The 23,977-nt window shown below is 41.2% G+C and overlaps 1 protein-coding gene across 1 annotated transcript; it reads left to right on the top strand.

Moving 5' to 3' along the window:
• Window positions 1–18,766: 18,766 nt before the first annotated feature.
• Window positions 18,767–19,755, top strand: LOC100277779 (uncharacterized). Its single transcript, NM_001364224.1, has 3 exons — window positions 18,767–18,970; window positions 19,090–19,127; window positions 19,374–19,755. Exons 1-3 carry the CDS (start codon window positions 18,874–18,876, stop codon window positions 19,452–19,454), a joined length of 216 nt encoding a protein of 71 aa, NP_001351153.1. The 5' UTR covers window positions 18,767–18,873; the 3' UTR covers window positions 19,455–19,755.
• Window positions 19,756–23,977: the final 4,222 nt, after the last annotated feature.

The raw sequence follows: 23,977 nt of genomic DNA, 5'->3' as shown, positions 1-23,977 counted from the left end.
TCATAAGAACAAACATTCAAGCATACAAATACCTATAAAAATAGTTTTGTTTTAGTTCCTAAGAGTAGGTCTCCTATTCCTAAAGTCACTTTAGCACAGGATTTCAAAGTGTGAAATCCACATTTGTCTTTAGAATGAAAAGGTAAGAATAATCAGAGTAAAGCCGAAATAGATGAGAAAAGATTAAGAAAAGTTTAGAAACGAATCAGAGTAGCAAGGGTAAGTAAAGAATGGTTGTCCAGTTCTATCTAGGTTTCGTCCTACAGTCAACATTCCTCTGATACCACTTCTGTCACACCCGGATTTTAGGGGGTCCAAAACCCGGGCGCGAACATAATCACCAGGTGTGCTGGGACCAAGTCTCACACATATGATGAATCATGGCACAGGATCGAATGTCACATCTTTACTACATAACAGGAGTTCTATACAAAATAAATAAATAATTACATTATAAGGAGACAACGGTCCAGCAACCCAAAGTTGACTGGGAGACGACGACCTAGACCTCTCACGAACTCGTCACAGCATCCTCCATGCGCCACATCCTGCGGTACCTGTTCTTGACCTGTGGGGGGGTGTGAGACAGCAAGAGTGAGCTCACATACGTTCATCGCTCAACAAGTTGTGGGGAATAATGTGCATGAACTCGCCAAAGGTGGAAGCTCACGTGAAGTGTAAGGCTTACCAAAGAGGATGGTTAGAGCTGAGCATTGCTTTTAAAGTTGGTCAAAATTTTATTAGCAATTACTAAGTATAAGTAAATACCAACCCAATTTAAGTAGTAGAACAAAAGTAACAACATCACCTGCGATACAATGCATATGAAAAATTGAATTTAAGTTCCATAAATTAATCATGTGAGTGTCCGAGCCGCTCATGACCGTGAGCACGGCTAGTATACCAGTTTTACACTCTGCAGAGGTTGCACATCTTTACCCACAAGTCGTGTTACCCATTTGCCACAGAGTTGATCAGACTCCATACACCTCTACCAAGGAAGCGAGGCAGGGTACCACTACGAGGCCTTTACAAAGTTCCACTAGCTTCAGAAAACCCGCTACAGTTTATAGGAAGCTCCAGTGCAGGGTTCTTGTCTGACCGCCATCGCAGCAAAATCAACTAAGGACCTCCCTACACTGACCACTCCCCTACTGCCCTTGCCCCTTTCGGGTAAGGTAGTCCTCCACTAGCTTTCCTAATTAATCAGCCAAGGGCGTCCATAAACCCTTGTGGTAGCACTGTTTTCCCGGGTGGTTCTCCATGTTCCAATTAACATAATGATCTTATCATGAACAGTAAATAATAACTGATAATAAAAGATAATCATGAATAAAATGTATCTCTATACCCAAAACCACATAAAGCAATAGCAGGTACTACCCGAAAATCCAGTGGTGAACAAGGTATAAAGATAGTCAAACTAGGGTAACCTATTGGGTCCCATCAAAATTAACCTATGCAGATCATTATGATTAATTAGAACATGACTGGGTAAAAAGAAGTGATCAAGGGCACAACTTGCCTTCAACGAGCTCCTGCTCAGCAGTCTCTACAAGCTGAACCCCGGAATCCTCTGTAGCTTGCTCGTCTACACGCATCAATACAATACATACATAGTATAGCAAAAATTAACATCACACCAAGCATATAAATAAAATACACAGTAATAATCTAGAAATTAAAATAAGATCCTAGGAACTGGAATTATTAATTTTGGAGTTACAGATTTTAAGATATGAATTTCTGAAGGTTTTATGCATTTAATACAAGATTAAGTACTAGATAAATTTTAATGTGCCTTTCATGCCAAAACAGAGGCACAAATAGATAGAGAATAATATTATGAAAATTTAGAAACTGGAATGGACCAATTTGGAGTTCATATGCATTTTCTATGAATTAAACAAGTTTCTGCAATTAAATTTGTACTAAAAACCATTTTCTAAAGGGTTTTCCTGGTTTTATTAATTATCTGGACTGGGCACTATTTTCTGGAAAACGCAGGGGAAAGCGTGCAAATGTTTCTAAGACTTAGAGAATATGACTCTGGACCGCGGGTTGGTTTCAATATTTCCCAGGGTTTCTTATGTAAAATGAAACGACGAAGGGGTATGCTTCAATTCTGGCGGCAGGATCACGAACCGAGCGTCTGGATTAGATCGGCAGCCACACGAACCAGTATGCAACGCGGACCACACGATTTGAAAGGAATGGTTCAGATTTTATTAAGCCAAAGTCATTGAGATCCACCCGATCGGATCCGACGGCTACGGTTTACTCACGTGAAAGGGTATTCGGGGTTCTAATCCTAGCCGTTACTGCCCAAATCAATGGCTCACGCGGATCTGCCTTACTCAAAACCCTCACCGGCGACGAGAACCCACCAAATTCCCTCCTCACGGCGACGCCATTACTGGACTCTGGGAGACCGGCCACTCCGGCACAAGGCCTTAATTCAAAGGGTGCAACACGACGCTTAAGTAAAGGTGAATCGATGGAGGGAGTCCTTACCACAGATGGTGACACAGAGAACCACGCCCACGGTGATGCGCGGCGCGGCACACCCTGCAGACCACAACGAGGAATTCCGAGCGCCTCCAGTGATCCCACCCAGCCCGCTTGCATAGATACGATCCAAGAACGACTGCGAAGGCTACTGGACTCAGGGCGAAGCTCAGGTGCTAGCGCACGGCTGTTGACGGTGAAGGCGTTTTCCTTCTGCGATAATGGCGCACCAGGAAGCCTCAACGCGCTCCGAATTCACCAGTCTGGACGAATTAGCTCGTCGAGGAAGGGCTACGAGGGATTGGAGGAACCGGTCCAAGGCCTACTACTTTATAGTCACGGAGAAACGGTCCAAGGCGCCCGCAACGAACTCCACGATTGGCGCAGACGCTCCGAGCTCCGCGGAAGCCGTGGCCGAGAAGGAGTCCGACCACACGATGCCTGCTCACAGGGCCCCACAGATCGGTGAGTCCGCGCGCCAGACTCGCGGACCTCGCGTTGTTGGCACAGCCCGCACGGATTCCGGTAGTCGTTGGCGCGGCCGGTGAGCATGCAACGGCGAAAGGGGCGGTCTCTACTCAACCAAACAAGAGGACGACCGATCTGACCCGCTGGCCCACCAGCCAGATGCGTGACTGCGTTGAGAGGCGCCCGACGAGCGGGTCCCACACAGCAGGCGCGCCCACGCGTTTAGGAGGGTTTGGCCGAGCGGCGCATGGGAAACAGGGAATGGGCCGCGCGGTGGTAAAGGGACAGTGGGCTAAATTTGAGAGTAAGCCAGCCCAAGCAGCGTTTGAACCCTTTTTTATTTTATTCTTTCCTTATTCCCAAATTCAATTGGAATTCAAGTTTAAATTCAAACTCTGTTGCTCCATAATTACAAATTATATTTGTGCAATTAAAAGTACTAATTTGGAGATATTTTTAGATACTTTATTTATATCTTTATATCCTCTATCTTTTCTTTTCTTAATTCCATTTTCAAATTCTTATTTAAACTTGTCTCATAATTTAAAGTACAAATGCAACATTACAAGAACCTCGGCATGATGCACATTTTATTGAGGTATAATTTATTTTAGACCTGTCTCCTAACACTTCTTTATGAATGAAAAGGCATTACACAAAATTTTATCCCTTTCTTTTATATTCCAAAAGTTGGGTATTACAAATCCTACCCCCCTTAAAAATAATCTCGTCCTCGAGATTTGTAAGAAAAGGGATATAATAGGTTTGGTCTAGAATTTTAGTTTCTCATTTGGGTTTTGGAAATCAAAGTTTTGTTCAAGTTTTTACATAACGGTTAGTAGACGATTTGGAACACATGGATATTGTATGTCTAGCCATCTATTAGGTCAGATGAGGTACGATTATGGCAAGTAGGGGTTGTGGCAAGGGTATAATAAGGAAAAACTTCATCCAGAACTGTGGACCTTGATTCCGCTGGCGATTCAACTTGATCTTTGAAGACTTGAGTTGTTTCTTATCCTTCTTTGACATGGTTGGTCTTCTTTGGCCTTTATTTCTTGGAGTTGTCATCCGAGTTAAGGACATATGGCTAGGACATATGTGAGTAGGATGGATTGTATGGTGTAGGTAGGTTAGAATCTCTTGCTAGGTTAAAATTGTGGGGTTATGCAACTATTGGATGGTTAAGGTAGTTGCATATGGCCAAGTCGATCTGTCATTCTTAATTTAGTGCAGGGTGAACTAAGTTAAGACCTGTTCTATAGGAGTAGAGTCTAATCTATTTCATCAGTATTATCTAACATGTTTGATAAGTCACTTTAGATTAGATCAGATCTAGGTTAGATTGGTGTGACTAGTTTGACTAGATAAGATCTTATTTATTTTAGGCTAGATCATGGTTGTTACACTAGCGTGGGATAAATATGCTTATTGGGGTAAGATGAATCCATAAGGATAAGGTAGAATCTTTTGAGGTCAGATAGATCTATTAGGATAAGATAAATCTTTTCAAGATAAGATGAGAATCTATTTTTTTTAGGATAAGATGGATCTATGAGTGTAGGATAGACTTTTTCAAGATAAGATGGATTTTGCTAGGCTATATTCTTTGATGAGGGATAACCTAGTTCATTTAGATATTTTTATAGCCGTTTTTTCTATATGTATATGCAGATGTGATTGTGGACATTACTCCACAACTAATCACACTCAATCAAAGATCCAAATCAAACAAGTATCATAAGAACAAACATTCAAGCATACAAATACCTATAAAAATAGTTTTGTTTTTGTTCCTAAGGGTAGGTCTCCTATTCCTAAAGTCACTTTAGGCACAGGATTTCAAAGTGTGAAATCCACATTTGTCTTTAGAATGAAAAGGTAAGAATAATCAGAGTAAAGCCGAAATAGATGAGAAAAGATTAAGAAAAGTTTAGAAAAGAATCAGAGTAGCAAGGGTAAGTAAAGAATGGTTGTCCAGTTCTATCTAGGTTTCGTCCTACAGTCAACATTCCTCTGATACCACTTCTGTCACACCCGGATTTTAGGGGGTCCAAAACTCGGGCGCGAACATAATCACCAGGTGTGCTAGGACCAAGTCTCACACATATGATGAATCATGGCACAGGATCGAATGTCACATCTTTACTACATAACAGAAGTTCTATACAAAATAAATAAATAATTACATTATAAGGAGACAACGGTCCAGCAACCCAAAGTTGACTGGGAGACGACGACCTAGACCTCTCACGAACTCGTCACAGCATCCTCCATGCGCCACATCCTGCGGTACCTGTTCTTGACCTGTGGGGGGGTGTGAGACAGCAAGAGTGAGCTCACATACGTTCATCGCTCAACAAGTTGTGGGGAATAATGTGCATGAACTCGCCAAAGGTGGAAGCTCACGTGAAGTGTAAGGCTTACCAAAGAGGATGGTTAGAGCTGAGCATTGCTTTTAAAGTTGGTCAAAATTTTATTAGCAATTACTAAGTATAAGTAAATACCAACCCAATTTAAGTAGTAGAACAAAAGTAACAACATCACTTGCGATGCAATGCATATGAAAAATTGAATTTAAGTTCCATAAATTAATCATGTGAGTGTCCGAGCCGCTCATGACCGTGAGCACGGCTAGTATACCAGTTTTACACTCTGCAGAGGTTGCGCATCTTTACCCACAAGTCGTGTTACCCATTTGCCACAGAGTTGATCAGACTCCATACACCTCTACCAAGGAAGCGAGGCAGGGTACCACTACGAGGCATTTACAAAGTTCCACTAGCTTCAGAATAAAACCCGCTACAGTTTATAGGAAGCTCCAGTGCAGGGTTCTTGCCTGACCGCCATCGCAGCAAAATCAACCAAGGACCTCCCTACACTGACCACTCCCCTACTGCCCTTGCCCCTTTCGGGTAAGGTAGTCCTCCACTAGCTTTCCTAATTAATCAGCCAAGGGTGTCCATAAACCCTTGTGGTAGCACTGTTTTCCCGGGTGGTTCTCCATGTTCCAATTAACATAATGATCTTATCATGAACAGTAAATAATAACTGATAATAAAAGATAATCATGAATAAAATGTATCTCTATACCCAAAACCACATAAAGCAATAGCAGGTACTACCCAAAAATCCAGTGGTGAACAAGGTATAAAGATAGTCAAACTAGGGTAACCTATTGGGTCCCATCAAAATTAACCTATGCAGATCATTATGATTAATTAGAACATGACTGGGTAAAAAGAAGTGATCAAGGGCACAACTTGCCTTCAACGAGCTCCTGCTCAGCAGTCTCTACCAGCTGAACCCCGGAATCCTCTGTAGCTTGCTCGTCTACTCGCATCAATACAATACATACATAGTATAGCAAAAATTAACATCACACCAAGCATATAAATAAAATACACAGTAATAATCTAGAAATTAAAATAAGATCCTAGGAACTGGAATTATTAATTTTGGAGTTACAGATTTTAAGATATGAATTTCTGAAGGTTTTATGCATTTAATACAAGATTAAGTACTAGATAAATTTTAATGTGCCTTTCATGCCAAAACAGAGGCACAAATATATAGAGAATAATATTATGAAAATTTAGAAACTGGAATGGACCAATTTGGAGTTCATATGCATTTTCTATGAATTAAACAAGTTTCTGCAATTAAATTTGTACTAAAAACCATTTTCTAAAGGGTTTTCCTGGTTTTATTAATTATCTGGACTGGGCACTATTTTCTGGAAAACGCAGGGGCAAGCGTGCAAATGTTTCTAAGACATAGAGAATATGACTCTGGACCGCGGGTTGGTTTCAATATTTCCCAGGGTTTCTTATGTAAAATGAAACGACGAAGGGGTATGCTTCAATTCTGGCGGCAGGATCACGAACCGAGCGTCTGGATTAGATCGGCAGCCACACGAACCAGTATGCAACGCGGACCACACGATTTGAAAGGAACGGTTCAGATTTTATTAAGCCAAAGTCATTGAGATCCACCCGATCGGATCCGACGGCTACGGTTTACTCACGTGAAAGGGTATTCGGGGTTCTAATCCTAGCCGTTACTGCCCAAATCAATGGCTCACGCGGATCTGCCTTACTCAAAACCCTCACCGGCGACGAGAACCCACCAAATTCCCCCCTCACGGCGACGCCATTACTGGACTCTGGGAGACCGGCCACTCCGGCACAAGGCCTTAATTCAAAGGGCGCAACACGACGCTTAAGTAAAGGTGAATCGATGGAGGGAGTCCTTACCACAGATGGTGACACAGAGAACCACGCCCACGGTGATGCGCGGCGCGGCACACCCTGCAGACCACAACGAGGAATTCCGAGCGCCTCCAGTGATCCCACCCAGCCCGCTTGCATAGATACGATCCAAGAACGACTGCGAAGGCTACTGGACTCAGGGCGAAGCTCAGGTGCTAGCGCACGGCTGTTGACGGTGAAGGCGTTTTCCTTCTGCGATAATGGCGCACCAGGAAGCCTCAACGCGCTCCGAATTCACCAGTCTGGACGAATTAGCTCGTCGAGGAAGGGCTACGAGGGATTGGAGGAACCGGTCCAAGGCCTACTACTTTATAGTCACGGAGAAACGGTCCAAGGCGCCCGCAACGAACTCCACGATTGGCGCAGACGCTCCGAGCTCCGCGGAAGCCGCGGCCGAGAAGAAGGAGTCCGACCACGCGATGCCTGCTCACAGGGCCCCACAGATCGGTGAGTCCGCGCGCCAGACTCGCGGACCTCGCGTTGTTGGCACAGCCCGCACGGATTCCGGCAGTCGTTGGCGTGGCCGGTGAGCATGCAGCGGCGAAAGGGGCGGTCTCTACTCAACCAAACAAGAGGACGACCGATCTGACCCGCTGGCCCACCAGCCAGATGCGTGACTGCGTTGAGAGGCGCCCGACGAGCGGGTCCCACACAGCAGGCGCGCCCACACGTTTAGGAGGGTTTGGCCGAGCGGCGCATGGGAAACAGGGAATGGGCCGCGCGGTGGTAAAGGGACAGTGGGCTAAATTTGAGAGTAAGCCGGCCCAAGCAGCGATTTAACCCTTTTTTTATTTTATTCTTTCCTTATTCCCAAATTCAATTGGAATTCAAGTTTAAATTCAAACTCTGTTGCTCCATAATTACAAATTATATTTGTGCAATTAAAAGTACTAATTTGGAGATATTTTTAGATACTTTATTTATATCTTTATATCCTCTATCTTTTCTTTTCTTAATTCCATTTTCAAATTCTTATTTAAACTTGTCTCATAATTTAAAGTACAAATGCAACATTACAAGAACCTCGGCATGATGCACATTTTATTGAGGTATAATTTATTTTAGACCTGTCTCCTAACACTTCTTTATGAATGAAAAGGCATTACACAAAATTTTATCCCTTTCTTTTATATTCCAAAAGTTGGGTATTACATGATGTCACCTAGAATCTGATCCACTGGATGATTCCTTTGGATGGTTGCCCGGACTTGAGTTGGAGGTGTTTGTGGTACGTCTTCCTCCTTGTTTCCCTCTTGATCCATGCTTTCATCTTGAGGTATTTGTTCTTCATCTTGAGTTGGGGGATGCACCACTATTGAGGATGATGGTTGATCCTATTCTTGTTGTTCATGTGGTCGCACATCACCTATTGTCATAGTTCTCATTACTTCTGTTGGAACTTCATCTTCATCTATATCATCAAGATCAACATGCTCTCTTGGAGAGCCATTAGTCTCATCAAATACAACGTCACTAGTGACTTTAACCAAACCTGACGATTTGTTGAAGACCCTATATGCCTTTGTATTTGAATCATAACCTAGTAAAAACCCTTCTACACCTTTGGGAGAAAACTTAGAATGCCTACCTCTCTTAACCAAGATGTAGCATTTGCTTCCAAATACACGAAAATATGAAACATTGGGTTTGTTACCGGTTAGGAGCTTGTATGACGTATTATTGAGGAGGCGATGAAGATAGAGACAATTTATGGCATGGCAAGCCGTATTCACGGCTTCCGACCAAAACTGCTCCTGCGTCTTGTATTCACCAAGCATCGTCCTTGCCATGTCGATGAGCATCTTGTTCTTCCTCTCTACTACGCCATTTTGTTGTTGTGTGTAGGGAGCGGAGAACTCATGCTTGATGCATTCCTCCTCAAGATACTCCTCTACTTGAAGATTCTTGAATTTAGATCCATTATCGCTCCTAATCTTCTTTATCTTAAGCTCAATTTCATTTTGGGTTCTCCTTAGGAAGCGCTTTAATGTACTTTTGGTTTCTGACTTATCCTGCAAAAAGAATAACCAAGTGAAGCGAGAAAAATCATCAACAATTATAAGACCATACTTACTTCCCCCGATGCTAAGGTAAGCGATGGGTCCGAATAGATCCATATGAAGAAGTTCCAGTGGTCTTGATGTTGTTATCACGTTCTTGCTTGAATGATTTGTTCCCACCTACTTCCCTGCCTGACACGCTGCACAAGGTCTGTCTTTCTCAAAATAGACATCGGTTAGTCATAACACATGTTCTCCCTTTAGAAGCTTATGAAGATTCTTCATCCCAACATGTGTTAGACGGTGGTGCCAGAGCCAACCCAAGTTAGCCTTAGCGATTAAACATGCATCTAGATCGGCATTCTCTTTGGTAAAATCAACTAAGTAAAGCTCGTCATCTAATACACCTTTAAAAGCCAATGAACCATCACTTCTTTTAAAGATAAATACATCAATATTTGTAGACAAGCAATTATAGCCCATATGACATAATTGACTTACAGAAAGCAAATTGTAACCAAACGATTATACTAAGAATACATTGGAAATTGAATGCTCGGTGGCATGAGAATCAAAGACAACATCATGATGTATAGGTAAAACAACATGATCATAACAACTATCATGATAAGCAATATTAGAGGCATTCTTAACATGAGCATACAGATAGGCATGGTTCTTCTTGTCATGAAAAGAATATGAACTACTCGCCATAGGGGCCTTCCCTTTCTCCTTGATAAGATTTTAGGACTTTTGGCTTGTTTAGTTCTTGGTTCCCTTTTGGAAACCAAGTCTATCCTTAATGAAGGGATGTCTACCAATGGTGTAGGCATCACTGGCAAATTTTATTTTCTCACATTCATTCTTGCAAATTTGAAATTGATCATTAAGATTTGCAACCTCATCATTCAACTTAGAGATAGTAAAAACATGATTGTTGCAAGCATCAATATCAAAATCTTTGCATCTATTACAACTAGAAACATGTTCTAATGATGGACTAGCAACATCTATTTTTTATTCTAGCATTTAAATCAGTATTTAAACTCTTAAGGCTAGAAATAGACTCATGGAAAGAAGACAATTCAAAAGAAAGAATTTCATTTTTCTTAACCTCTAAAGAAAGAGATTTTTCAAAATTAACAAGTTTATCATGTTCTCCATAATGAATATCATCTTGTTTTTCTAACAACCTATACTTCTCATTAAGGGTATCAATTAATTCATTAATTTTGTCTACTTTTGATCTATCTAAACCCTTAAAGAGATCGATATAGTCTACATCATCATCAGAATCCTCATCACTAGAAGAAGTGTACTTAGGAGTATCTCGTGTACGTACCTTTTTCTCCTTAGCCATGAGGCACGTATGTCGCTCATTGGGGAAGAGGGAGGATTTGATGAAGGCGGAAGCAGCAAGTCCCTCATCGTCGAAGTCGGATGAAAAGCAGTCTGAGTCCCACTCCTTGTCGATGTGAGCTTCGCCCTTTGCCTTCCGATAGTTCTTTTTCTTCTCCTTTTTCCATTTCTTTTCTTATCCCTGGTCATTTTCATTATCGGGACATTGAGCAATAAAATTACTAGACTTACCACATTTGAAGTAAGAACGCTTTCCCCTTGATTTGTTCTTATTGGGGTACTCCTAGCGTCCCTTCAATGCAGTCTTGAAGCGCTTGATTACTAGCGTTATTTCTTCCTCATTGAGTCTGACAGCCTCCACTTGTTCCACCTTGTTAGATAGCGCCTCCTTGCCGGTTGTTTCCTTGAGTGCAATGGGCTGCAGCTCGTAGAGAGGAAGCGGTCTATTGGCAATGTCATCAACGTACCTAGCCTTCTTTACCATCATACGCCCACTTACAAATTTTCCGAGAATTTCCTCGGATGTCATCTTGGTGTACCTGGGATTTTCATGAATAAGGTTTACAAGATGAGGATCAGTAACTGTAAATGATCTTAGCATGAGTCGAACGATATCATGATCCGTCCATCTTGTACTCCCATAGCTTCGGATCTTGTTCACCAGGGTCTTGAGCCTGTTGTATGTTTCAGTTGCCTCCTCTCCCCGTTTCATGGCAAACCTTCCTAGCTCTCCTTCCACCAATTCCATCTTTTAGGGTATCCCATATTTGTTTGGCATTGTCCAAGCCACTAACCTTGTTGTACTCATCCCTGCATATAGATGCTAACAAAACAGTAGTAGCCTGGGCATTCTTACAAATTTGCTCATTAATAAATACAGCATTATCACCACTATCAAAATGCATCCCACTTTACACTATTTCCCAAATACTAGGATGAAGAGAGAATAGATGAATACGCATTTTATGACTTCAAAATGAATAATCTTCTCCATCAAAGTGAGGAGGTTTTTCGAGTGGAATAGACAATAAATGAGCGTTTGAGTTGTAAGGAATGCGATAATAATCAAAGGAATAATTTTGATTAATTGTTTTCCTTTTTGTGGACGAGTCTTCATCATCATCGTCCCTTGGTGAAGAAGAGGAGGAGTCGCTGTAGTAGTAGATGATTTTCTTGATGTGTCTCTTCTTCTTCCCATCATTTCTCTTGTTGTATGAGCCTGAGTTAGTGGGCTTGTCACCTTTTGGCTCATCTATGTTGAGAGTCTCCTTCTCCTCGTCGTTAATCACCATCCTCTTGCCCTTAGGATCCATCTCTTCGGGCGGTTAGTCCCTTGATGAAGAGAACGACTTTGATACCAATTGAGAGCACCTAAGGGGGTGAATAGGTGATCCTATAAAAATAGCCCAACAAAAGAAACTTAGACTAATATTGGATTAGTGAAAGCAAAAGCCAAGTTCGAATGAAGAGGATGAGAGGAGGAAACTTCTTCACTTAATTGCTCTCACAATGTGAGTATTAAACTTAGAGCAATTATGAAGTGAAATGAACTACTAGAAAGAGTATAATCGCTATAAAGTAAAGAGACAGTTGACACGACAAATTTATCCCGTGGTTCGATCAAGCGTAAAATGCTTGCCTAATCCATGTTGTGGTGTCCCAGTGGACGAGGGTTGCACTCAACCTCTCTCAAGTGCTCCATTGATCAACTTGAGTACCACAGTTCTCTTGCTTATCTCAAGATTTTCCCGTTGTGAGGAATCTTCACAAATTGGAGTATCTCACGCCTTACAGAGTTGATCTCAAATAAACCACAAGAGTAAGGGGGAAGTAGAAACACACACACGAGACAAACTTGCCCCAACACATGCACACAAGTCGAGAGAGAGGAGCACAAAGACAGCACAATGGAATTACAGCTCAACACAAGTGCTCAAATCTGTATCTATTAAAGCAAAGGCTTGAATGCAATGTATCGGCGTTGTAGGATGTTCAATTGATGCTTGGTGTTGTGCTCCATGCGCCTATGGGTCCCTTTTATAGCCCCAAGGGACCAAGGAGTCGTTGGAGCTCCATTTGGTAGGCTTTGGTTGCCTTATGTCCGTGGGCGCACCGGACAGTCCGGTGCACCACCGGACATTGAACTGTGCGCGATTCCCTTCCTTGTTTGGTGAAGCTGACCATTGCCAGCCTCTGGTCCCATGGCACACCAGACAGTCTGGTGCGACCTAGTGATCGTTGGCTGGGCACACGTGGCGCCCGCTGATCGCACGACCGACCATTGGCTGAGCGCGCGGCTAGCACACTGGACAGTACGATGCACACCGGACAGTCCGGTGCACACCGAACTGTCCGGTGAATTATAGCCGCGGTGCCCTGGCTTTTTCCTAAGAGCGCCCTATTCACCAGGTGCGCCAGCCCGGCACTGGACAGTCCGGTGCACCTCAGGCTAGTGCAGGTTTGGCTAGCTTGAGCAAAACTTGTCCATTTGAATTTCTCTCGATTTGAGAAGTTCCCTAGCACTTAGTAGAACATAGTTAGTACCAAAAACAATTTACTAAGTACTAGAATCATACCTTTGTTTCTCCAGGATTGTAGAGTTTGCAATTTATTCTTACAATGCTCAATTTGCTTCTTCTTTGACTCTGAGCTCATACTCACAATTGCATGTTAGTTCAGGATGATGTGTTGGTCACTTAATCACCAAAACACTTAGAAATGGCCCAAGGGCACATTTCTATTTCAATACTGACCACATGGACTATTCGATAAAACTATCCAAGTTCCAACTATCAAAAAGTCTGAAATGCTTGTGCCATCTGTAGTGAGCAACACTTGTAATTTCTGGAGTTGCTCAAAGATATTGATTTGATGGACAATCTAATGATCTGACAGACCATCTGTAGAGCAAGTGGATAACACAATGATAGTAAACTATGCACACATGTTACCTATACTATATTAGTAGCATATGTTATGTTATATATCATTGCATATCACTTCATATCATCTACCCTTATGCATTGTAATCATTTTGCATCATGCATTCCTTAGATAATGACGGCTCTAAGGAGGTTGAAACCAAGGAGATGTCCACCTTTTACTTTGTCAAAAGTCCATCAACTAAGTAAATTAAAGGCATGCCCCTATGAATCCTTTTCTTTATGAATCGCATAACATGATTGTGGTTAAAATATTGCATTGCTGAGTTGCAATATGACTAGAATTCCTAAGTTTTCCTACTTGAGATATTCATACCTTGAATGTTTCTGCACCACTTAGATGTTGGTTATTTATATTCATTACTCATTTGACTCATGCTTAGTTTACTTAGATGATAGAAGTTGAGACGATGATGGGTTTTTAAAGACTCACATGTTATACGACATTCTTGTCCACTAAATCCACATAAAAGGGTTAAGATCTAAAACTTCATTGAGATGATGATGAGAAGATGAATAGTCGGTGAGGGGTTGGGGCACGCCAACTGGTGAGATCTTGAATGGTGTAGCTCACCAACTGGTTAAGGATCATGTATTTATGGTAGTATGTCGTGAATTTGATCATACAAACTATTTGTCATATATGAGTGTGACACGCTAAGAACTTGTTTGTGCTTGGTTATCTTATGGATTCGGCATGGGTGACATTACCTTGGTACCTTTCAACATTCATGGGCATCCATGGCTAGATTTGGGAACAATTGATACATCAATGTATCGTGTATGTACAACAAGTCATATGGTGGGGTTAATGTGTACCCCTCTATAGTGTTATATTTTTGTAATGCTATAAGTTTTGTACTTCTATATACAAACTAGAGTTCAATGAAACAAGGACTAATAGAAGATTGAGATCCAAATTACAAGTTGCTCATTTATGTGGACCTTGCTATGCTTGCCAATGCTTTGTATATGTCTCACATTTATGATTCTTGTATAAAATGCCTTTATGCAAAAAAAATGCATTCATTAATACTAACCAAATGCATATTCCTCCTTGAATTTATCGGGCAAGTCCTGTAAAGTACAATTGAGTACTCACCTTGTGATTGGTTAACTTTTGTAGTTATTGTTGCACTTGTCTATGGTTTCTTTATGTCGTGGAGTCCTAGGAGGAGTAGGAGTGGCAAAGAGACCAACATCTTATAAATGTGTGAGTAGAGACACACCCATGCACAATCATCTTTCAAAACCATGTGTTAAAACTTCTACTTGATCTCTTATATTGTTAGGATTTGTGTTTGAACTTTATATCTGATGGATTAAGTGTTAAACAAGTTTGTAAACTTAACTATACTTGAGAGTTTATAATATGATCTACATGTGTATTGTAACATCCCCTTTCATTTGTGACCTTGAATGAAGGTTAGACATAGTACATCATATGGGTGGTGTACCAAGATGACCAATTGCGTGGTTTATCTAATCTAATAATGAATGGAAGATGATTGAGTTAGGTAATCTACTTAAAAATTAAAAGGGGCATGATCCTAATAGATCAGATCCTTTATCACCTAGTTCATCTCTTCGAAGTTGTCTAGCCACCTAGGGTCCCATATAGAAGGTCATTGTTGGCAAGGCAGCTAACAAACTCCTCAATGAACTTTATGTCATTGGGGTCAACCAAAGCCACCTCACCATCCTCATTACCACTGACGTCATCCATATCTTCAACAAAATCGTTCATCATGATAAAATGGTTGTTGCCATCAATGTCATGCATGGCTGATGAGGTTCCCTCTCCACCACAATCCATCATTGTGATGCCACATCCATGTTCTACATGTATTAATGATGTTCTTTTAGATACATCACTTATGTTTCCTTTGCCACAAAATTTCAAATTGTGTATACCTTGATGAAACCCCATTGGATCAAGTGAGATTTGACATAAACACCATCCAGCATCCAGACATGCTCATTCTTGAAGTGAGTACATGGTGATATGATTGATTTTTTATTCACACTCAAATCATTCTTTTGAGCACTATCAACAAAATTTATCACTGGTTTCATAAAAGGGTGTGCCATCTATGATATCTTGTACATCCATTCTGAACTTTCCATGATGGCCTTCTTGTACTTCTATTCTTATATTTCCATGAATACCTTGTATGTAGTGGGAAGAAAAAATATATTAAGATGCATCCAAATGAGAGGAATGCATAAATTGTGTACATTATCTTCTCTTTTTCCAACACAAACAAAAAATACTTGAATGACATAAAAAGATGATGTGAACTAGATCTAGTTTCTCTATCTCACAAAAACAATAATGTACAAGCATATAAATACAACCAACAAGATAACCATCTAGATTTAATTATTCTCTCCTCTGTCACAGATCTAGGTCTATATCACCAGAAAACACCAAAAAAGTTTGAAACAAGCACACCAAGGGCTCGTTTGTTTCAGCTTTTTCAGCTTTTAGCCACCAGAAGCTGCAGGAGACTGTCAAACACCTAGCTTTTCATCTCACTTTTGTGAGAATTGTTTTGGTGAAAACCGTTCAAAATCAACGTGAACATAGAATTGGCTGAGTCGTCGTGATAGTAGGAATCCATCACTTCCTAGATCCTAAACCCTATGGATCCCTTCTTCTTCCTCCCCACATAATCCCCACGATACTCAGATTCTCCCCATAGCTAGGTTCTCTCCACTGCTAGATTCTTAGAAAAGATCTTCACAAAAAAACTGAAACAAAAAGGCCCAAAAGGATGTGAGAGAACATATCAACCTCCTACATCACCTCCCTTGAAGAATTCAAGAGCAAAACCTCCCCCTTGTAAAACTAATGAGAAGGCTTTTGGAGAAAGCACATGAGGGTGGATGGGTTGTTGTTTTATATAGCATTTCATTAATGGAGATAGTTAATGTAACGGTCACCAGATTCTAATGATCAATAGAGATGGTCATCTTTACCGAACGACCTTCGTTAATGATCTATTAAGGGTGTGTTTGGTTGGAGAGTCATCTAGAATGGAGTGGCTCCATTTCAGTTTCTGAGAATGGAGCCATTCCATTCTGTGTTTGGCAAGCAGAATGGGACCGTTCCATTTTTTGTTTGGTTGAAATGTAGAATAGAGAACAACCGCTTTGTTCTTTGTTTCGTTGAATAGCCATATGAGTGTGGAGGGGAGGAGAGGGAGGAGAGTGCTCGCGTCTGGGAGAGCGCTCGCATCCGGTTGTTTTGGTGGAGCGGGGGTATACCAACTATTTATGGTATATTCCCATAGGAGCCGCTCCACTCCTCTTTCGTTGGAAACCAAACATCCATAAAATATGAATGGAACTGCTTCATTCTCCTCCAATCCTCAACCAAACACACCCTAAGGCTATCTCTAGCAGCTTACCCATACCCATATTCAAACTCCACTCTACGGACAATGCAGTCTACAATACAAAATAGTGTTTTGGGTGCCATATGGGTGAACTGTTGGACACAGTCTAAAGGTGACGGTTGTCCTAGGTGAACTGTCTTCGTTAAACCTTTAATAATGGAGGTGGTCCTTTTAAGAATGACGCCTCTATTACTTGTTGAATGGGAAAATATATCTTAAAGGTTTCGTCTTCATTAGAGTGGAATCCTGATTAATTCTAAAATTTATGTATATTTTTTGAAAGTTCGCCGGGGGATCCCCACCTAAACCTGTTCCATTTTCATTAATGGATAGCCCAATAGGCTCATAAGATTATAGAGTGAACATGAACACAATATACACCAACCGACAAAAGACAACACGACCACGACCACGACATTGAGATACAGAGGAGGCACACACACCTGGACTTGACACAAGCAGAACAACAACTGAATTCTTGAGAACATGACCATCAAACAACACACTTGTCCGCTAACGCAAACCAATGTACACCACACCACCCGTCGTAGCAAAGCCGCACAATTGTCTCCCTCCATTGCGCACAACAAGGGGAGGGACCCTTGAAGGGATGAAGGACCGCCCAACTGAGTGGGGACTAAGAGTGAGAGAGCACGCCAATTGAAGCTTGCCAAAGAACAACCACCCCCTTATAATTGATGACGAGCACAACACGAACAACACATCCAAGCACCACAAAAACTGTCATCCTACGCCCTTGAAGGGGAGGAATCCTCTAAGGAGGAAGGGCGAGAACATGGAACCACCTAGCATAAGGTTGATGACACCACCAACAGGATACAGATGACGAAGCAGAGGTGTCAATGGGCACGCAACCTAGAGGCACGGCCATGAGATGAGATCACATAACTCGACGCAAGCTAAAACTACCAGACTCATTTCATTAGCACTATCTATAAGGGGTGGTAATGGATCACGATCCAAATGCTTCTTTACAAAATGGTAGGACTCTAAATAAATTTTAGTTCAAAAATAAATAGAAATAGGATTCAGTCCTAATCCGGTCTGATCTTTCAATTTTATAGTGTAAAATTTAGAGCTTATTGTCATCCATACTAGCAGTAGACAGTTCGGCGGCCCCCTTTATGCGTTAGCGTTTGGTCCCCCGTTTACTTGTTGTTCGTGTTCAAAAGCATGAGAAACAATGTGTTTTGTTTCATAATTTTGATTTGAACCAACGGCTTGTTTGGATCTCATTCTATATAGCGGGATTCTGAATTCTGGACAAAATATGTAGAATCTGGATTCTGGTTAAAAAAATGAAGGCGTTTGATCTCATTTTCATAGTGATTACTGCTCTCTTTGCATAGTGAGATTGTGCAAATAATAGGTTTTGAGTGCATAGTTGGATTGTAGAAATTCATCCTAGGACTATCTCCGGCAGACTTCCTATCTCATCCCTTATTTCAAACTACTATCTGTAAATAGTCCATCTACAGTGCAAGGGCGTTGATGGAGTTGGCCTAAAGCTGAAGTGTTTAGAGTTTCATTCTGTTAATATAGTTCAGTTACTTTGAGGAACAACTGCTGGAATGATAGCTGTTTGCTTGAGAGCGTCCTTTGTGGTACTGCAGGAACCAAACTCTGGGGAAGCGAAGTGCCTGCCTAACCGCAGCAGCACGCCTGTGTCGCCAGAACCTATAGTTCGCATCGGTGCGGTCCACTGAGGTAGTGAAAGGCCTGAAAGCTGAAAGGTGCTTTGGCAACGACCGGCGCCCAGGCTGCAGTATTTAAAGACGAGGTCCGTGGCCATTGTGAGGGAGTGGTGATATATGCACTGCTCAGTACGCAGCCGCTCCCACTACTAGATTCAGGTGAGCTCATCATTAGTGCCCCGGCCCTTGGTGCGGTGCGGCCAACGGCCATGGCGAAGCTTGCCGCGCAGCTCAAGAGCAAGTTCTTTGGCCTCGTCGGCCGCATCACCAGCTGTGGCCGCGCCGGCGCCACCCACAAGGATGCCGGTAACAGTTCGGCAGCCCATGCACCTCTCCATGGCTCTCTCCTAAGAACATCATCTTCCTCTCTATCTTGCACAATACTAGCTAGCTCGCAGCTGATGATTCCACCGTTGTTTCTGCAGCTGGTGCGACAGAGGCCAAGTCATCAGTGGGATCCCAGGTTCCTCGACCTGTACTCTAATAATCTCTGCTATACAGATATTGTTGGCTTTATTACGACTTACCGAGTTTCGCTGGTTATTTTTGTTTTGCTTAATTAATTACTCATGCATAAGCTAAATATACAGAAGTGTCCTGCATATATACACACACACGAGTATATATATACTTGTGCCCCACTTTAGGTCAGGAGACTCGGTGGATCATAGGAATGACATTTGTTGTTGATGCTGCTTGTTCTTTGCAGCCTGTTGAGATCAGGTCAAGGGGAGGTGCTCCTCCCGTTGATGGAGGGGCCAAGGGTCACATCAACAGTGACACCATCTAGAGGAGAGGGAGAGGAGAAGAGAAGAGATCGAAGAGAAGAGAAGAAGCTCACCGATGGTGCTTGGACTTGGACATTATCTGCAGCTTAGTTACCATGTTTGAAAGAACTGAAGCTGTAAATCGCAGTCGTCGTTGCTTGTGTGTGTGTGTTTATAGTTCCTCCATGGTTTACCATCGTTTTCAGCTTTTCTAGTATATCTGGTGCTTGCTATGTTTCATAATTTCGGGCTATGTTGTTTCAGTGTACGGTATTTCTGTTCATTTTCTTCCACTATTATATAATCTAGCTTATGGATTATATAAGCAATTATTGACCTGCTTATGGATTACTATAATCTAGGTGTCTAGATTATATAATCCATCTAATAATCTGTTTTATTTATTTATCTCTCAACTTATTTAAGCTGGATTACTGTTTATTTCATTTCAAAATTATATAATCCAGCTTATAGAATATGGCAAAGAAGGGTATCATTAGGGCTCCATTTTCTTTTTATTTCATTCATATCCTTGGTAATGGAACCCAGAGAAAAGCAATCAAGTTCCTTTGTGACACCTCTAGATATGGCAAAGAAGGAAATCATGTACATCACAAAGCTACTAACTAAATTTATCAAAGTTAAACACCCTCGTATATATAGCTACCCCACCTCCTCTTTTCCGTCCAAATTTCTAGCTACTTACCGTTTATCAAAGAGCTCCTCCACCTTCTTTCTACCCAAATTTCTTAGTTTCCTACAATAAATAGGAATTCGTAAAATTATCCAATGTTGTAACCAATTAGCTACATTTATCTTATGTTTTTTATAATGATAAAGGTGGAAGGTTTTTAGAAAATAGAATAGATTGAGTGTCTATTATTAATTAATAATGATGATTAGAGTCAAAAAAATTGGTACATAATGTTTTTTATTATGAAAAATCTAATTTTATCTTTTTCTGTAGCGTCATATGAGTATTAATGTGGAGGCTTATCAAAGACCTTAAATCAATAATATTAAGATATGTATTTTCATCCTTTTATATTATACATATGTGACCCTTCGATGTGAATTTGAAATAAAAATGTAGGAGATAGTATTTATAATCTTTTATAACCATATAGGTGGGTGATTAGATGCAACTTTGAGTATTACTTTATTTTTCAAAAAAAAATGTCAAAGGTGGCTAATCTGTATATAGATCTATGGGCTTGCATAAGTAAGCTAGTAATTTACATGTAGATGTAGTGGTTATTCAAAAATAGTTAATATTTTAGAAGATTAAATAGATCTAGTATATATTACAGGCGGTGATGATTAGAGTTGAAGGATCATGAAAGACGAGAAAGGTGACTATTAGGTACATGTTTGTTATTAGTACCAAAGGTTGTTGTATCCATAGATGCTCCTCCAGTGGTACATTATTATTTTATTTTAATTAAATGTAATCATTCACAAGGGTATGTTGTTCATAATAATGAATAGAATTGTTCAAACATAATCATGTGCAAAAGCGATAACCCAATAGACATGAATTCTGCTAAAACTACATTCAGAGAAGGCGGGAAAAAGGAAAGGGCAAGAGGAAAGTGAGAACCAACCCTACATATCCTTAAGATTCAACCTAACTACATTCCTTAACTTAGCATGCATACAATACAAAAGAGCATATTGAAAAGCAAAAATACAAACATAATAGGGGGACATAGAGCATAACAAGAAGGAAAACAAGAATGAACAATTAGATTCGGCAAACCGAGACATGAAGGACTAGGAACACCTAACCTAGGAGATAACAAACTATCAAAGGGGCTCTTTAGTTGGGTGGACTGACCTCTAGCAAACAGAAGCAACCATCAATGTGTGGATGTAACTAGAAACTAAAGTATAGTGTAACCAAGTTACCAAGATGACCTAAATAAGCATTAATACAGTTAAAAAGACCATATTGGAAAACCAAAAGTACTGAAACAATATGTGGTCTATAACATATCATGTAGAAATCAAGCAACAACCATTAGATCCGGGATAGTGAGAGAGGAAGGACCCAGAAGACCTAACCTAGGAATAATAAGCAAGCATAGTTCGGTGTACCGAGCTCCAGCATAACCAGATATGAATCATCATGTGGATTTGTTGTAATACTATAGTATAGAGAGTACCCAAGCTACCACAATTTCCAAATCTAGTGTGAAAATAATTAAAAAAATATTGAACAACCAAATCTGCAGAAGTATGTAGGTATCTAGAGCATAACAATACTGGGAGCAAGCAAGAAGGAAAAGAACCGAGGTAGGTAGACAATTGGGGTCTGATTCAAAAAACCTAGATCATAATCTAGCAAGCAACCGACTCAGAAAAGCAAGAAATACTAAAAATACATACCTCTCGGGAAATAGAAGTCCTATTTCACCCCTCCCCCCTCTTAGTCATTTGTGTTCCTTCCATCTCCAAATCGGACGTGTCTCTCGGGCCTGGCACGGGGAGGGGGGTATTTGGCTGAGTCGCCCTGGTTGGTTGCCTAGCCTAGCTAACCAAAATAGCACATCGGGTGGCTGGGTTAGGCCTGGCTGGGGTGCGCCACCCAACCAATGAACCCCTATGTGTGGACTGAAATACACACAGTGAAGTATCACAATTCTATATATGTGACATTATATGTAGTATTGAACAAGTGTTTTAGGCTGTCTCTAGCAGATTGTGCATGTGACCGCGGATGCGGAAAATGAGTAAGAAATCACTACTATTCACGTGTCTAGCAGCTTACGCATGCAGTCGTGCACAATCCACATACTCTCGTGTCGTCATACATATCCGCGAGCTCTCACGATCGCACAAACGGCTCGCACATAGCCCAATCCATGTCTTCAATACTCATGCACGAGGGCTGCACAACGGATGTGGGACCGTTTGCTCGATCTGCTAGAAATGTACTCCTTTTGCGCAATGTCGCGGATTAGTATCCACAACCGCGGTAATGGTGGAGACATCCTTAGAAAATATTTTCCATGAGTATGGATAAAACGGTAGAATGGTTGCCATATATGGAGTGTCTTAAGGGGTCTTTAGAGAGCTAATTATAAAAAAAAATACAAGAGATCACAACAGGAATCCAATTAATTCTCGTCGGCTTAGAACCGACGGGAATAAGCACTAAATCGATGGGGATTAATAATTCATGTCGGTATATGGTTAATTCCCGTCGGCCCTAAGCCAACGGGCATCAGATGTCGGGGATAAGCTTATTCCCGTCGGGCGCTAATGGGAATTAGTAATTCCCGTTGGCTGCTTACAAGCCGACGGGAATTAGGGTTAATCCCCGTCGGCTACGGTTGGTCGACGGGGATTAACAATTAATGCACGTCGGTCTAGTAACTCCCGTCGGCATTACCTGGCCAACGTGCATTAATTGTTAGTCCCCGTCGGTTTGACCATAGTCGATGGGGATTAACCTATACTGCTGCAAAACTAGCACCAAATGAGGTCATTATTTCTCCACAGTTGCACACATAACATATATATCATCATACAGAACAGACACATTACAAACACATACATTGATAATCAATTCACACATCACAAACTTCACATCACCAACATAGTTTACACAAACATTTCAAATAGGAACAATGAGATAAGTTAAAGTGTTTAGTTCACGAAAAACATAGCGTGCACGAGTTAAGAAACAAATACGACAAAACATCATATTTAGGGATGACCACCACTTGGATAGTTAGAGCTTTGACCGCTGCCGTCACCAAATCCAGTCCCTGCTGTGGGATCAGACCCACTACCACCCGCTTCGGGCGTAACCTATGTAAGTTAGCAAATATCAACATTTTTAATGCAAATATCAACACGTTAAATGCAAATATCAACAAGTATACAAGTGTATAAATTCATCGAGAGTTATCAAACGTACCCTATCAACAGGTGCAGGTATATGTGTCGGAGGGGTGTTGAATTGTTGAGTCCACAATCCCTATTTAATGAATATTCAACAAGTTAAGTATACGGTTCATGTTTTGCTAACTAGATGAATTGCTAGTTTAGACAATGTTATTAACCGAATTTGCTAAGATTAACGTACCGGAGCTGGTGTGGATGCAAACTGACTCCATTGTGGTGGCAGTGGAATATTTGGTGTCATGCCATGTTGTTGCATTAACTGTTAAACATATGTGTTACTATTGAAGATGTTGTATTGAAATATAATAATTTAGAGTTTGGATTATGTATACTCACTTGATACATCGCTTGGTTATGTGCATTGCAAGCCTCCATAAATTCTCGTTGTTGTCTCATCTCCTCACGCATCCTCATAATCTCCAACTCATGCTCGTTCGGTCAACGAGAGCACTAGCTACGGGAAGACGAACCTGTCCTCTGAGATCTCACCGACGACGAGTCAATGAATCCGTCAAAGAGTGCATATCTATAAGTGATTCAAAAATTGTGATTACTGCATTATCAATTTAGTGTCAACCATGTAATTTCATAAGTTAGAGCTTACCGTCCATACGCTTTTCCACCACCACTTGCG

The sequence above is a fragment of the Zea mays genome, chromosome 10 (genome assembly GCF_902167145.1).
Source record: "Zea mays cultivar B73 chromosome 10, Zm-B73-REFERENCE-NAM-5.0, whole genome shotgun sequence".
Taxonomy (NCBI): domain Eukaryota; kingdom Viridiplantae; phylum Streptophyta; class Magnoliopsida; order Poales; family Poaceae; genus Zea; species Zea mays.
The sequence above is the reverse complement of the archived record's forward strand: the minus strand, read 5'-3'. Positions and strand labels throughout refer to the sequence as shown.

Excerpts from the sequence above, each read along its gene's own strand:
- LOC100277779 (NM_001364224.1), top strand. The coding sequence starts at position 18,874 with ATGGCGAAGCTTGCCGCGCAGCTCAAGAGCAAGTTCTTTGGCCTCGTC. Across the intron at positions 18,971-19,089 it reads CGCCACCCACAAGGATGCCG|CTGGTGCGACAGAGGCCAAG; the intron begins GTAACAGTTCGG and ends TTGTTTCTGCAG. Across the intron at positions 19,128-19,373 it reads AGTCATCAGTGGGATCCCAG|CCTGTTGAGATCAGGTCAAG; the intron begins GTTCCTCGACCT and ends TGTTCTTTGCAG.